This window comes from Mustela lutreola, chromosome 9 (assembly GCF_030435805.1).
Source record: "Mustela lutreola isolate mMusLut2 chromosome 9, mMusLut2.pri, whole genome shotgun sequence".
Taxonomy (NCBI): domain Eukaryota; kingdom Metazoa; phylum Chordata; class Mammalia; order Carnivora; family Mustelidae; genus Mustela; species Mustela lutreola.
Window position 1 is genome coordinate 139,767,041 of NC_081298.1, and position 16,988 is coordinate 139,784,028.

At 38.0% G+C, this 16,988-nt stretch overlaps 1 protein-coding gene and 1 non-coding gene across 3 annotated transcripts in view; one reads left to right on the top strand and one right to left on the bottom strand.

Moving 5' to 3' along the window:
* Positions 1 to 16,988, top strand: part of ADAM17 (ADAM metallopeptidase domain 17) — a 53,237-nt gene that overhangs the window by 12,081 nt on the left and 24,168 nt on the right. The window contains exons 2-6 of one of the 2 annotated variants that reach the window (XM_059132690.1): positions 415 to 547; positions 4,881 to 5,011; positions 6,408 to 6,496; positions 13,815 to 13,983; positions 15,296 to 15,429. In XM_059132690.1, coding sequence (XP_058988673.1) covers positions 415 to 547; positions 4,881 to 5,011; positions 6,408 to 6,496; positions 13,815 to 13,983; positions 15,296 to 15,429 — 656 coding nt within the window. Of the gene's footprint in view, positions 1 to 414; positions 548 to 4,880; positions 5,012 to 6,407; positions 6,497 to 13,814; positions 13,984 to 15,275; positions 15,430 to 16,988 lie in introns of those variants that run through there. The other variant, XM_059132691.1, reaches the window with a different exon arrangement.
* LOC131808660 (U6 spliceosomal RNA) lies at positions 7,708 to 7,814 on the bottom strand. The gene has a single exon (XR_009344870.1). It is a non-coding gene; the product is annotated as a U6 spliceosomal RNA (small nuclear RNA).

Here is a 16,988-nt window from a genome sequence, read left to right on the forward strand (position 1 = left end):
GGGAACTGAACCCTCTCAACTGGAAACCGCAGATAAGGGAGGACCATTGTATTATGTCTTTGCTTGTCCCTTCTTTCCCAGACCATTTATTTCCTGAAGAAACTGGGTTGTTTAAAATTTTGTAGGGATTCTGACATTCTGGATGCAACTGATTGTTTTCTAAGGTTGTTAGTTAGTTTGGCAATCTAATCCCTTTGTGTCTTAAAAACTGGAAGTTAGGTCTTGATTAAATTCAGCTTAATTTGTGGTTTTTTTTTTGCTTTTTATTTATTTTGGCAAGAATGCTTCATAGGTTGTGCTTAGCACTTCAAAATGCATTGTCAGAAAGAGTTTCTTGTCAGACTTTATCATTGTAGTGATACTACAATTAATTAGTAAGTTTAGGTGTTAATAACCTTTTTACCTTTGTTTCAGAAAAGCTTGATTCTTTACTCTCAGACTACGATATCCTCTCTTTATCCAATATCCAACAGCATTCAGTAAGAAAAAGGGATCTACAGGCCTCAACACATTTAGAAACACTACTGACTTTTTCAGCCTTGAAAAGGTAATTTGGATTATTTATAGAAAACTTTGCGGGCAATGGGGGCTTAGTTTGGCAAAAGTAGAAGAATAAGGGTGTTTACTGGGGTCTTAGGAAGTTACATTTTAAAAATTTGTAATATAATTACAGTCAGTAATAATTCTTATATTGCTTATTGCTTATTCCAAAATTCATAGTGATGATTATTAAAAACAAACAAATGGGTGTTCCAAAGGTATTAATGATGGTAATGATGTTTATGGGATTCTAAAAAAGGATTTTAATTAATTGAATGGTTTTTAATACCCTAAAATATTTTTTTCTACTTTAGAACCATCAGCTGTGTACTAACTAATATCTTTATTTTATGTATGAAGACACTGAGGTTTAGAAATCAAAGATTTGTTCAGGACCCCATAGCCTTGTGGTAATAAATTAATATAGTGCCATAAATCAATATGGTCTCTCTGGGTAGTAATTTTGCTTTCTCTTAGTTTTGCAGATGTAAATCCATTAGATAATTGCAGGTCTCGTTCTAAAGTCTTTTTAGGGAGCTTTACTAATATCAAAACACACCCTGAGAGAATGTAAATGGGCTGAATCACTCTGTATTTGAAGGCGAGGCTACTTCCCCAACAAATGATGAAGGCCTGTTTTTACTTTTTTAAATCTTTTTTTTTTTCTTTAAGATTTTGTTTATTTATTTGAGAGACAGTGAGAGAGAGAGAATGAGCAGGGGGAGGGGTAGGGGAGAAGCAGACTCTTTGCTGAGCAGGGAGCCTGATGTGGGGCTCAGTCCCAGGACTCTGGGATCATGACCTGAGCTGAAAGCAGTTGCTTAACTGACTGAGCCGCCCAGGCTCCCCACAGCAAATATTTTAAAAAAAGAAAGTAATACATTCACTTGGTTTAAAAAGCGAACTGCGGAGGGTATAAGAAATTTTCAGGTGCTCCTCAAACTTTGCAAATGCATAAGTTTCCCAAATTTCTAAAAGATTTTAGTGCATATTTTTTGCATATAGATCTGTGTACATGTAGGTAATACAGGTAAGTAGATTTATCTCCTTTTTAACAGCTGCATAAATATTTCTATTTCATAGAACTGTAATGGTTTGTTCGCTAATAACCCATAGATACATATTGTTTAACTGAAGTGATTTTTGTTTTCTGTAGCAAACAGCGCTCTGATAACTATCGTTGTGACTATACCTTATTTAGGTATTTTTATAGGATACATTCCTGAAAGGAGAATGAGTCAAGGGTATACATACTGTAAATGTTTACTGTTGTTACCATATTTCTTCCTAAAGACATTAGCCCAGTTTGTTGTTCTAGCAGCAGTGTATGAGCTTACCGATAACCCGTAAGGTTATCCTTAGAGGATATATCCTTATCCTTACATATATCCTTATCCTGTAAGGATAACCTTACAGGTTATCGGTAAGGATATATAATCCTTGGCAATACTCGTTTTTATCAGCCCTTAATTTTTGTCCCTGTGAAAAGGGATAGAGTCTCATAGTTGTCTTGATTTTCATTTTGTGTGAAATTGAGCATCTTTTCATGTGATTATAAGTCATTTATTTTTCTGTGTCTACCTTTTTGTATCCTTTTATCATTCTTCTGATTGGTTTATTCTGTCATGCTTAGTATATTTATCATATGTATAACTGATATTTCATGCAAATATATTTTATAATATCTTTTTTGGCTTTTTTAAAGTTATTGCCATTATCCTTAGATTATTTCTGAATAATTTCTTTCTATCAGAGTTCATAAATTGTTGTGTTGTTTGTTCCAGACCTATAGTAAATTTGAGCAGTGATGATATTAATCATAGTCCTAGTTTGTCCGTTACTTTGTGTAATTCACTTTGTATGTGCTATCTCTAATTCTCATTGTGCTCCACAAAGTTTTCGTTCCTCTGCTTTTAGGGGGAAAAAATTGAGACTCAGAGAAGTTGGGTAACTTGCTCAAGGTCACTCAACTAGTAAGTGGAAGATAAAGGATTTGAATTCAAGCCTGTGCTATTTTAGCTGTGCTGATAGGGATTTTGGTGAAGGAGCAGGTATAGTAGTAAACGGTAAATAGGAGCAAAGGATAAGGGGAAAACTGCAAAATAAGAACTCAGAAGTTAGCTTTCTAAGTTTCTTTTTTCAGTTTAGGTTGGAGGTGTCTTGTAAAGTTTTTTCTATGGGGGAAATACTCCCATAACCTCACACATTCCTCTCTTCTGGGTCTCATAGATGTCACTGATTTTTTTCTTTTTTCAATTTTATTTATTTGCAGGGAACACAAGCAGGGGGGAGTGGGAGAAGTGGGAGCCCAATTCAGGGCTTGATCCCAGGACCCTGGGATCATGATCTGAGCTGAAGGTAGACGCTTAATGCCTGAGCCACCCAGGCGCACCAGATGACATTGATTGTTTAAGAGAATGTTCAACAATATCTGTGTATTATCTCTCTGTGTAAGGAGGCAGGGAGGTTTGTAATTTATCTTACAGAGTTTCCATCAAGTTTTTTTTTTTTTTTTTTTTTTTAAGGTTTATTTATTTATTTGACAGAGAGAGGCATAGCAAGAGTGGGAACACAAGCAGGGGGAGCGGGAGAGGGAGAGGTAGGCTTTCTGCCAAGGCAGGAGCCTGATGTGGGGCACGATCCCAGGAGTCTGGGATCATGACCTGAGCCAAAACTAGGTGCTTAACCACTGAGCCACCCAGGCACCTCCTCTGAAGTGTTTAAATGGAGATGTATCTAACCGTGCAGGAAAACTTTGGACCAGGTACTTTAAAATAGTTTATTTCATTTAACCCTCCAAAACTATTCAGTTAGTAGGTGGTATTATGGTATTATTTTCATTTGTAGATGAAAATACTTAGGTTCAGAGGTAAAGGCCAAGATCAAGCACTAAGTGGTGGAGACAGGATTTGAGCTAGGTTTGTCAGACTCCAAAGCCCTTTCTGTTACACTGTGTTGTTAAAACAAAGCGGGATATTTGAAATGATCAGTTTATATAGGGCCGAACTTACCAATGTGAAGATGCTCATTACTAGATGGTAATTGTAAAAGATCAGATTTTCTGGTTTCTGAAACTGAATAATGCATTTAGAATAGGCTTGCCTTTTTTTTTTTTTTTTTTTTTAAACAAAGTCATCAGTGTAACGGAAAAAATCGTAGCTGTGAATGTGTGGGAAGATATGTTTTAGGAGAACAGGAGAAGATGGTCTAAGGATTTTTGAAATAATGTTCTATTGTCTCTTTCCCTCTGACCATTAAAAAACCACCAGCGAACTAAAATTACCTTGTTTTGCTCAAAAAGTTAAAAATACTTGTTGCTATGGAGACAGCCCCAGTCTAGATTCTTTCTGGCAGTGTAGACTTAGGCAAACCCACGGGAAGTAACATTTCATAGTTTCAGCCCCACAGTTGACAAAATTTGTTCCTGTGGTTGAGATGAAAAACATACCTTTATCTTTGGTATTCATGGGCACATTGAAAGGGTAAATAATAATTGAAAAATTCTTGCTCACCACACCCAGATTTATGTCAGAACTGAAACTGGTAGAAAACAAAAGAATATTAAGCTGACTAAATAACTAAGTATGTATTTTAATGTCTATGTTGGATATCTTACATTTATTTTCCTCGTAGGAATTGCGGATTAATTTTTTTAAAGAGACGTTCTCTTTAGAAGGAGAAAAAAAAGCATGAGTGCTTTTAAATATAGAAAGTAGCAGTGATTAATTTTGCAGAGCAATAAAACCGGCTTGATTGCTAGAGCAGCACTGTGTAGGCTTTTGAAATACAGCATTTTGGTTTCCAGGTTCATCCTTTACTAGCTGTGTAACCTTGAGTGTGTTGATTGACCTTTAACTGGCGATATTTACTGTGTGAAGTGGAGACAGCATAAGCAGAGCATGTAGCACTGAGTAGGTGTTCAGTAAGTCATACCTAATACCAGGCATTGGTAAATTTTTTAGACAAGCAGGATTTGGACTTAAACTGTCCATGTGTGTTTCCTTATTCTTCAGTCTCCAGGAAATATGAACCCATAAGCTGTTTGAATATTTTTCCTCCTAATTCTAGTCTTTTGTTTTGCTGAATTCTTAACAGCCTAAAGAAATTTGTCAAAAAAATTTTTGTGTATTCGTCTTTGTAGGTGACATAATGCTAAATACCTAGTAAAACAGTGATAACTTGCATAGTCTTTTATTAATGTCAGCTCTCAAGTTATTTTTAAGTAAGCTTAATTTTATGTGCTTAGAATAAAATTTTATGTGAAAATTTTATGTGCAGTAAAATTTTATGTGAAAATTTTATGCGCTTACAGTAAAAAGTGGATGCATGTTTTTCTTTAGGCATTTTAAATTATACCTGACATCAAGTACTGAACACTTTTCCCAAAATTTCAAAGTTGTGGTGGTAGATGGTAAAGACGAAAGTGAGTACACCGTGAAATGGCAGGACTTCTTCAGGGGACACGTAGTTGGTTAGTATGAAGCTTGTTTGTTTGCCCTTGTGTCTGGGGGTATTAGGTGTCCAGATCTAGTTGGATTCATATTCTTTTTTGGTGGGAGGAAGAAGGGGTGTCAAAGGACTGCTTTTCGTTGTATCTAAGTTCTGTAAGTTTGAACGGAGGAATGGTCAAACAGGAGGAAATGAGGATTATTTATCTTAGCATGGATACTGATTGTCTATTTTAAAGATTACAGTGAATTTCCTCCTTTTTTTTTTTTTTTTTAAGATTTTGTTTATTTATTTGTGAGAGAGATCACAAGTCGGCAAAGAGGCAGGTGGGTGGGTGGGGGAGGGAGGGAGCAGGCTCCCTGCTGAGCAGAGGGCCTGGTACAGGGCTTGAACCCAGGACCATAAAATCATGACCTGAGCCACCCAGGTGCAGTATTTCCTCCCATTTGATAAGAATTTAACCTCTTGTCTCCAGGGAAGGATCGTAGGCTTTCTTTATGAGATTTTAAACAGGGAAGCTAGGAGGTAAAATAATTGACTTTATGATTCTGTTAAGTACTTATCTAAGATGATGTATCAAATGAGCAATTGTGGGCTTACTTGTGGAACTTCCTCTGCAGAAAAAGAAATGGCATTAAAATCTGCAACTGAGCCTGGGTGGCTCAGTTGTTAAGCATCTGCCTCCACTCAGGTCATGATCACAGGGTCCTGGGATTGAGGCCCACATTGGGCTCCATGCTTGGCGGGAAGCCTGCTTCTCTCTCTCCCACGCTCCCTGCTTGTGTTCCGGCTCTCTCTGTGTCAAATAAATAAATAAAATCTTAAAAAAAAAATCTGCAAATAGAGCAAGCCCTGTGTGTTCCAGATTATGCTTTCTGCCCTCCTCTTAATTTATTCGTGTTCTCTCTCTCTTTTTTTTTTTTTTGAGGAGGGGGTGGAGGGGGCAGAGGCAGAGGGAGAGAGAGAATCCTAAGTAGACTCCACACCAAGCGCAGACCCTGTGGGGGCTTGATCTCACAACCCTTAGATCATGACCAAGCTAAAATCAAGAATTGGATGCTTAATCAACTGAGCCATCCAGGCACCCTTCTCTTAGTTCTTTCTTAACCAGTAATAAGTGATGTTATTTCGGAAGAACATCTACACGTTTGTTTTTGGTTTTGTTTTATAACACACTGGGAAATTTTTACAAGAAGATTGAGGGAAAGAGAAAGGTTTCAGATGAGTTGAGGCTACTCGTTGGAGATGTGACTATCTTGCTGCTTACTGGGGCCTCTGTTTCTTTGTGGCAGATTTCTACAGTACCTAGGCGCATTCCACTCTGATGAAGGACTCTGTTGATTTTTATTGACACTAGTGCATAGTTTATTTTTTGATGTAAGTATTTCTTAATGATGGATTTTTCTTTTTCTCTTAAGGTGAGCCTGACTCTAGAGTTCTAGCCCACATAGGAGATGATGATATTACAATAAGAATCAACACAGATGGGGCGGAATATAATATAGAGGTAAATCTATATGTACATTTTGTTGGGGGAAGAGGGAGCTGTTAAAAAAGCCATTTCCCAGTTGTTTTAAGAAGACAAAGGTCTTTAATTATACTTACTTCTTTTTTCCTTGTGTTTGAAGTTTTTTACCAGTGAATTAGATGATTTTTTAAAATAACTAAAAAAAATTTTTATAAACATATAATGTATTATTAGCCCCAGGGGTACAGGTCAGTGAATCGCCAGTTTTACACACTTCACAGCACTCACCATAGCACATACCCTCCCCAGTGTCCATAACCCCACTGCCCTCTCCCTACCGCCACCCCCCCACTCCCCAGCAACCCTCAGTTTGTTTTGTGAGATTAAAATTCTCTTACGGTTTGTCACCCTTCCGATTCCATCTTGTTTCATTCATTCTTCTCCTACCCCCCAAACCCCCTACGTTGCATCTCCACTTCCTCATATCAGGGAGATCATATGATAGTTGTCTTTCTCCGACTGACTTATTTTGCTCAGCATAATACCCTCTAGTTCCATCCACGTCATCGCAAATGGCAAGATTTCATTTCTTTTGATGGCTGCACAGTATTCCATTGTATACATAGACCACATCTTCTTTATCCATTCATCTGTTGATGGATATCTAGGTTCTTTCCATAGTTTGGCTATTGTGGACATTGTTGCTATAAACATTTGAGTGCACGTGCCCCTTCGGATCACTACGTTTGTATCTTTAGGGTAAATACCCAGTAGTGCAATTGTTGGGTCATAGGGTAGCTCTGTTTTCAACTTTTTGAGGAACCTCCATGCTGTTTTCCAGAGTGGCTGCACCAGCTTGCGTTCCCACCAACAGTGTAGGAGGGTTCCCCTTTCTCTGCATCCTCGCCAGCATCTGTCATTTCCTGACTTGTTAGTTTTAGCCATCCTGACTGTTGTAAGGTGATATCTCATTGTGGTTTAATTTGTATTTCCCTGATGCCAAGTGATCTTGAGCACATTTTTATGTGTCTGTTGGCCATCTGGATGTCTTCTTTGCAGAAATGTCTGGTCATGATCTCTGCCCATTTCTTGATTGGATTATTTGTTCTTTGGGTGTTGAGTTTGCTAAGCTCCCTATAGATTTTGGACAGTAGCCCTTTATCCGATATGTTCTTTGCTAATATCTTCTCCCATTCTGTCATTTGTCTTTTGGTTTTGTTAACTGTTTCCTTTGCTGTGCAAAAGCTTTTAAAAATATGGAACGCTTTACAAATTTGCATGTCATCCTTGTGCAGGAGCCATGGTAATCTTCTCTGTATCACTCCAATTTTAGTATATATGCTGCCGAAGCGAGTACTAGATGATTTTTTATAAAAAAGAAGGTAATATTTTCTACACATCTGAGAAGCCGTCATAAAATGCACCCTGTATTTCTAAATGCCCTAACTGAAAGAAGGTCACACGTGGAATGGATAATGGGAGGAAAAACTTTCTTTCTCTCCTGATTCATTTTTTAATTCTTTCTTTAATAATTCTACTGTAAGTATAAATGTTCTTAAAGCCAAAGTCAAGTCTTATTTCTCCTGTTCCCTCTTAGATGCTCAGGAAATGCAAGATCAATAAAAGGTGATAGTTCGTATTCTGAGAAGTTAAAAGAGGAAACTCTTTTAAGGCTCTGGGCTGCTCTTGCACTGAAGTACTAGCAGTAGAAACCAAATTAGCTATTTTGTACAGGCTGTATAACCCTGTGTCCTCCACTAAGCCAGAAAACAAAACGTTGCCACAGATTTATGGATTGAAGCTTCTGTTTCTAGGAAGATGCGAATACTCTGGGTGGTCGTGACTCTGAACCAGCAGCTGTGGGGAAACAGTAATTACGGTTGGTCAGATTGAAAGTTTAATGTGGGGGCGCGTGGGTGGCTCAGTGGGTTAAGCCACTGCCTTCGGCTCAGGTCATGATCTCAGGGTCCTGGGATCAGGCTCTCTGCTCAGCAGGGAGCCTGCTTCTTCCTCTCTCTTTCTGCCTGCCTCTCTGCCTACTTGTGATCTCTCTCTGTCAAATAAATAAAATCTTTATAAAAAAAAAAAGAAGAAAGAAAGTTTAATGTGTATCTGAGTGCTGATTGGTTTAGGACCACATGCTGGTGCTATAAATGCTGTAAATTTTTTTTTTAAGATTTTATTTTTTGACAGAGCACAAGCAGGGGGAGGGGCAGAGGGTGAGGGAGAAGCAGGCTCCCTGCCGAGCAGGGAGCCCCATACGGGGCTTGATTCCAGAACCGTGAGATCATGACCTGAGCCAAAGGCAGATGCTTAACAATGGAGCCACCCAGTGTCCCAATACTATAAATTTTAATAACATCCAGTTTGCATGGCTGCTAGTCATTTGTCCGTCCTTGTGAAAGAGAAATCTGTCTCTGGCCTTGCGATCTATTTTGGTCTGCTAGTATGTAGACCATCTAATGTCAGTGTTATGGGGAGCCTAGCTTACCAGAAAGAGTCAGAAAATTAGCACAAATTAAATGAGCATTTACTTCAAAATAGGCGAATTAGTTAAGTCTTAAATTTACTTATTCTTTTAGTTAGTCCATTTTTAAAATGTACCTGTATTTTAAAAAGTGCTCCCAGAAATTTTCAGAAAATATATCTGAAATCTTACTGAGAGATGGAACTACTGTTAACATTTTGATGAGTATCCTTCTAAACTTTTTTCTGTACATGTATGCACACTTAGGTGTTTGTACTTTTTCCTATAACATTAGGACCATACAGTATGTACAGTTTGTTGTCATGCAGTTTTTTAAAAAGATTATTTATTTGAGGGGGGAGGAGAGAGAGAGAGAGTGAGCACCAGCAAGGGGGTGGGGCAGGGAGAGAGGGTGAAGGACGATCCTCTCCGAACAGGGAGCCCAACACAGGACTTGATCCCAGGAGTACACGGTCATGACCTCAGCAGAAGACAGCTGCTTACGCAACTGAGCCACCCAGACACCCCTGTTGTCACATTTTTTCTAAATTTTTTTAAAAAATTCAGTTTAGTTAACATATACTATCATGCGTTTTTTAAAAATTTAAGTATAATTGTGAACATTTTTTCGTATTAATAAATGAAGATCCAAATTAGGGTCGTTAAAAATATTTTATTTATTTATGTGACAGCAGACAAGCTGGCAGAACAGCAAGCAGAGGGAGAGGGAGAAGCAGGCTCCCCGCTGAGCAAGGAGCCCTAGGTGAGCCAGGACCTTGAGATCATGACCTGAGCCAAAGGCAGATGAGTCACCCAGGCGCCACTAAAGTTTTTAATAAATGCTGCCTGTTGGTTCTTTGAAACATGGTACTGTTTATTCAACCAGTCTCCCATTGATGTTCATTTTTTTGTTTGTTTCTAATTTTTTGAAATAAAAAATGCTACAGGGGCTCCTGGGTGACTCATCGGTTAAGTGCCCGCCTTTGGTTCAGGTCATGATCCCGGAGTCCTGGGATTGGGCCCAGTGTCAGGCTCCAGAGCCTGCTTCTCCCTCTCCCCCTGCCACTCTCCCTGCTTGTGCGCATGCATGCGTACGTGTTCTCTCTGTCAAATAGTATGTTAAAGTGCTATAGCAAACAGCTTGGGCACGCCTTTCGGTGCATGTATTTAGGTAGGACAGTCTTGGTGATCGGAAATCCTGTGGGTTTGGGGAGGACACCGTGTCGACTGAGCCAGGGTTCCATATTAGCCGCTCTCGCAGCTAGGCAGCTGCAGAGCTTTGTTCTGTCCCCTCACCGAGGTGGATGTGGGTCGGGTCATCCTTCTCCAGCTTGTAGCTCTGATGTCTGGACACATCCTTCAAGGTTGCCACAGATTGGAAGTGAATCTAGAGAATCCTGCAGGGGCTTTTAAGGGCCAGACCTGGAATTGGCTACATCACTTCCACCCAGGTGGGACTGGAACTCTTGTCTCTGACATGCCTACAAAGCAGCCTGGGAAATATCCTCTTGTCTTGTGCTCAGAAAGAAAACAGTGTAGGGAATGCTCAGCATTGTTTCTGCCACTGTGCCTGTGTCTGCTTATTTCCTTAGAAGAATCTATTCCTTTTTAATTCAAAATGTGTACATGTAGGATCCAAGTTAAATTTACTCAGATTCCTCACTTTTCCAAATAATTTCTTGGGGAGAATTAGCAATTCTGTTTCCATCCATATCTCCTTGTCTCACTAAATAAAAAAAAATGGATATAATTAATATTTTATTGTGTGATGTTTACTTAAAAGTAAACTCAGCAGGTTTATTGAAGGACTTCAATAAAAAATAGAAAAAGTGGTTTACTACAATGGCAGTTTTCATATCCTTTATTATATAATTCTTACCTGCACTTAGCTTGATACAAAAATGATAAAATCTTAGACATCAGAGTCAACAGGAAAATGTATATATCTTGTTTTTAATATTTCACTATTAAAAATTTTAAGCCTTTACTGATTTTATCACCAAAGTTTGCTATTTATATAAATAAGCCTAGGTTAAACTTTAATCATAAGATTATTTTCTCTTATTTTCTCTATTTCAACTTGCTTTGAAAATGTTCAAATTTACAGAAGAATTATAGAATACCCTATAACCCTTCATTAACTAATAATGTAATACCATGTTTGCTTTATTGTCCACCCCCACCACCAATCCTTTGAAAATAAGTTATAGACATCAGGACACTTCACCCCTGAATGCTTTAGTGTGCATCTCCTAACGGTAAGGATATTCTTCTACATGGCCACAAAAACAATAACATACCTAAGTAAACAAACATAATCTAAAAATGCATGGTCAGAACATCTAGTCATCCTCAAAATCTCCTTCATAGTTATTTCCCCCGCAGTTTAGGGTCCAAGAGGTTCTTGCCTCTTACTTAGTTATTCATCAGATGACTTTTTCTGGCAAATTGTTAATAGTGGTGAAAATAGGATTTGCTTTTATTAGCAGTAATGGTAGCTACTCTTATCTTGAAATCTTAGTAAGTAACTGCATTCATTATTTTACGTTATCTTCAAGATAGGTGTATAAGTACTTTACCCAGTGAGAAAAGTTATCTTCAGGTAAGTTACTTGTTGAAGATACACAGTAGGGGTATGGTTGAGGTTTAAACCTGGGTATCCCTGACCCCAAATCCTGAAGTTTTTTTCTGTGTCATACTGACTATATCAGGAAACTTAATATGAATTTAGAAATGTTCGTCTAAAAAAACCATTTTTGTCTTTTACTATTTGTAGGCCAGACGAAGGTCCCTACAGCCAAGATGTTGGTTAGGTAACTTTCTGAGGTTTCTGCTAGCTCTGCCGCTCATTGTTTCTTAAATCTACCTCATGTGGATTATGAAAGAAGATCCACACACATACCTTTGACCTTTGAACAACATGGATTTGAACTATAGGGGTCCACTTTATATACAGATTTTTTTCAGTAAATGTATTGAAAGATTTGTGGAGATTTGCAACAATTTGAAAAAACTTGCAGATGAACCATGTAGCCTAGAAATAATGAAAAAATTAAGTTAGGTATTATAGTAAGAATATATTGTATAATACATCTAATGTATAAAATATGTAAATTGACTGTGTTGTTGGTAAGGCTGTGGTTAACAGTAGGATGTTAGTATTGTTTTGGAGACATCAGAGTTACATATGATGGATTTTCAGCTGCATGGGGGGGGGCGTGTCAGTTCCCCTAACCCTGGGCATTGTGGAAGAGTCAACTATATTTAACAGCTTTATTGAGATAAAATTCACATACTATACAGTTCACTCACTGAAAGTATGAAATTCATTGACTTTTAGTATATCCTAGAGTTACGGAAGTCATCACCACCATCCATTTTAGAACACTGTCCTCACCCGCAGAAGCAGTACTGGACCCTTTAGCAGCCCACCACTCTTTGCGCCCACATCTCCAGCCCTAGGACCACTGATCATGGTCTCTTCAGATTCGCTTGGTCATTCACAGAAATGGAATCGCACTATGCGGTCTTTTTTATCACTGGCTTCTTCGAATGCTTCTAAGGTCCATCCACGTTGTAGCCTGTGCCAGTGCCTCATTTCTTTTTCCTGCTGAACACTGGTTTGCTTTGTGGGGACGCCACGTTGTGCTTACTCATCAGTTGGACGTTTGCGCTGTTTCCCTTTTTGACTGTTAAGAAGAATGCTGCTGTGAATGTTCTCGAGCAGGTTTCTGTGTGAGCATGCGTTTTCAGTTCTCTTGGGGTTATACCAGGAGTGGAATTCCTGGGTCATATGGCAACTCTATTTTTAACCTTTTTTTTTTTTAAACCTTTTTGAGGAACTGCCAGACTGTTTTCCATGGTGGCTGCGCTGCACATTCTCACCATTTTACATTCCCTAGTGTGTGAGGCTTCTGACTTCTCTACATCCTCACCAAAACCTGCCATTACTTGTCTTTGACTCCAGCCATCCTGGTGGATGTGAAGTCACATCCTTGTGGTTTAGATTTTCATCTCCATGATGGATATGAAGGGAGATTGCATATATCCATGTATATATAAAATACAGGGGTGTTTGTATGTGTGTGTACCTATGATGCCTTTTTTGTACTTTCCTCACAAGCTTCCTGGTTGGATGAGACCATCATCCTCATAGGAACTTGGTTCTAGACTTGGTTATCCTTTCAAATATGTTAGTTCTGATTTACTATGACCTTGCAACAGGGGAAGTGAAGATTTTTTTAAGTGCTTTCCCTGAAAGAGGTACGTTTTAGGCACATTGCTGCAAGTTTTCAGTCTTCTCTCCTGTTTATAAAACCTGTATGGCAAGAAGATACTAAGGAAACCAGAATGAGAAGTGTACAGGGACAGAAGGCTCATCTCCCGTTTGTTGCTATAGGTCGTCACCTGGAGTGCGGTTGGTGTGCAGCAGGTGTTACATAAATGTTTTTGAGTGAATGGAAAAGGTTATGTATTTCTTTTTCTGGATCTTTTAAAAGATTTCCTAATTTGTACAAAATAATGCTTTTTTTGTATACAGATATAATCAAAGGGTGAGTAACCCATGTATTTATTTATCAGCATAGAAACTAAGAGAAATTGAAATGATTTATTTATTTTTAAGATTTTATTTGAGACAGAGTGTAAGAGAAGTGTGGGGGTCAGAGGAAGCGGGATCCCTGGATGCTGGGATCATGACCTGACCTGAAGCAGATGCTTAACTGGCTGAGCCACCCAGGGGCTCCTGAAATGATTTATTTTTGATAAAATGACAAGTTAGTTTACTTAACTTGGAAATGAGTGTTATTTAAAAGCAAAGGATGTTGTAAGAATTGAGTATTTAGGAATTCTTATATTTTGCATCTCAATTATGTACGTTTTCTGTTTTAGCCACTCTGGAGACTAATTAATGATACTAAAGACAAAAGAATTTTAGTTTATAAATCTGAAGATATTAAGAATGTTTCACGTCTACAGTCTCCAAAAGTATGTGGTTATATAAAAGCGGATAATGAAGAGTTGCTTCCAAAAGGGCTGGTAGACAGAGAGCCACCTGACGGTAAGACTTAAAAATATATATCAAATAAGAAACAAACATTATGGCTGTCTTCAGTAGGGGTGGTTGTTAATTGATGCATAATTACAGTATTTGACTTGAAAATAGAGTATTATTCAGAAATTTCTTTAATTATTTTGCCTATAATGTAAGAACTGAAAGATACTAGAAAATAATGGTAACAGTAAAGATTGGAAAAAGTCTACAGAAAAAGGAAATTGAATAATCTGAGGGAAATTTTCTTTTTTGGTAAATAGATATTAAATAAGGATTGATAATATATAGTGCTTAAGTGGGTAAGGAGAGGAGGGAAAAATATTTTTCTTGGGTATTTAGAAATGACAAAATAATACTGTTGGAAGACAGTCTTTAGGTTAAGTTTTTAAGAAATTAGTTGGTTCAAGGAGAGGTCTGTACTATTTAGAAAGAGGTTTTCAGTCTTGGGACAGATCGCTCTATATATTTGTATAAATATATGTTTTTAAGATTTTTTTTATTTTTAAGATTTTATGTATGTATTTGAGAGAGAGAGCGAAAGCGTGTGCACATGTGTGCATGCATGTGTTGGGGGAGGGGGAAAGGGAGGGAGAGGGACAAGCAGACTTTCCGTAATGCGGGGCTCCATCACAGGACTCTGAGATCATGACCTGAGCGGAAGTCAGACGATTAACTGACTGAGCCACCCAGACACTCCCAGGATTTATTTTTAAAGTAATCTCCACACCCAGTGTCAAGCTTGAACTCACAACCCTGAGATCAAGAGTCACCTACTCTACCAACTCTGCCAGTCCAGTATCCCAGGGCCATTAAAAAACTAACCATCTGGGAGAAGTACTCTACTCTCCTGATTTTTGAAGACTTAGAAAATATGACTGACATTTTTGTATATAAATAAATTCTCAGTTGAATATTTGATAAGAAAAAGGACCTGTTACCATAAACTAATTTTAATGTCTGATTATCTTGATAGTTTTACCCCTTTGCATAAATTATAAACTTCTAGAAGAAAAGGACTGTTTCATAGTCCAACAATAAATTAGATGATTGTTTTACTTTAAGTACTTTTTAAGTTTCCTTATTTTAAAAATTAAGGAGGCCCTTTTCCTTGGTTTTGAATTCTATGATTTTAAAACCTCCTATTACTTTTTACTTTTCTGTCTTCTTCCATATGGTTTTTTGGTTGAAGATAATCTTTAAGGATACTAAGCTCAAATAATGTTTGTTTCAAAAATGTGCTAGATTTAAAGTGTTACTATAAAAAAAACTCCTTGTTTTGGTGAATTTTGATTTAATAGTGCATACAAATTCATATTAGAGCTTGTTCATCGAGTGAAGAGAAGAGCCGAGCCCAATCCCATGAAGAACACGTGTAAATTGTTGGTGGTAGCAGATCATCGCTTTTACAGATACATGGGCAGAGGGGAAGAGAGTACAACCACGAATTACTTAGTAAGTATCAGATATTGGATCAGGTCACTGGACACAAAATCGAGGTAGGTAGGCATATTCCATTTAAGAGAAGACTTCTGTGTTGTGAAATGTAATGAAATGAGATCTGTTTCAGTTGCTCTGTTATTTTCTAAGATAACAGGGAGCTCTCTGAGGTCTTACACTACTCAGTAGAGAGTCTAGTTTCCAATTTTTGAAAATCCACTTTACCTTTGAACTAGTGTTTTCTGCACATTAGAATTTTCATGCGTATTAAGGTTTAACATTTTTTATTGAAGTGAACTCTTCGAAAACATCACTGCTGTAGTAATGGCCATGACACATGGATGGATGTATGCTCCAGAGCGAAAAAAAGTATTAGTCTGGACTTGTGTGTGTTCTCTGCTTATAAGTATATTTCAGAGAAGATGGTCAGTTTGGTGTTTATTGTATAAAATAGCTAATTGTTGGAATATAACTTTGTGAGTAGATGGGACTCTTATGGTCATAACTAACTGTAGGGCAAAGATTCAAAGGAAGGGCTACAGAAGTACTGACTCTGGGTGTTTGTGCCTTTGCTATTATAATTTGAAAAACCAGGGAATCCCATTTCATTGACATTTTTTGTTAGTATGATCTCATTCGTCATTATATCTTTGCACTGACAAAATGTTGCTGTTGAAGGAATAAAAGAGAATGCAGCTATTCATGAACCAAGAGCACAGGCCCCCAAAGACGTCTTTCTCATGGTCTTGTTTTTTCCATTCCCTGTGTTTTATTCATACTCTCCCTCACCCTGCTTTCCCTCCCCTTCCAATGTCAAGTGAAAGAATTTCTTATGAGGGTAGTAGGAGTAGTGTGTGAAATCACTGTTCTTGTTCCTAAGTAGGAGAGATTCTTTCTTGAAAATGTTCCTTTCTTAATGCGGGTTTTGTATTAAGGGGTCTTAATTTACTTTTTTGTTCATTACCCCACAAATATGAATATAACAAGAGGCCTAGTCTTAAAAATTGCATTTCTTAGTTTTACACTTAGTATAAGTAAAGAACAGTTTTTAGATCACTGATATGCTTCACATATGCTTGCTAGAACAAGCCTCATGCAGTGAGTTTGTGAACAGTGGACTGGTCCGTTCGAGGAAAAGATGGGTAATGAGCATTTTGTTTTTATGTAGTTGGGGTCACCCTTGTTCCTCCTCCGTCAGTATCCTGTCTACCTTACCTCCCATCCGAAAGCAGAGGACGGAAGGAAGTGGGACCAGTGGAAGCTCACTCTCTCCTTCTCTCTGCCCGGGCCTTGGTGCTGGACTTTGCCCAGTGAGGGCTGGGGGTAGGTTGAGCAGCATCTGTCCGTGCCCTTCCCCTCTTTCTGAGGAAGGCATCTGAGGCTCTTACCGAGAGATGGAGTGGCGTTGGACTGCTTCTTAGAAGGGCAAATTTAAACAAAAACAAAAACCAAAAAAAAAAAGAAGGGCAAATTTTAGGTACATCGGTTGACTTTTAAATTTCATTTTTATAGTTGAATGGAATGGCAGTTTTTTAGAAGCTGTTATTGATATTTTGGTTCATATGCAATTGATA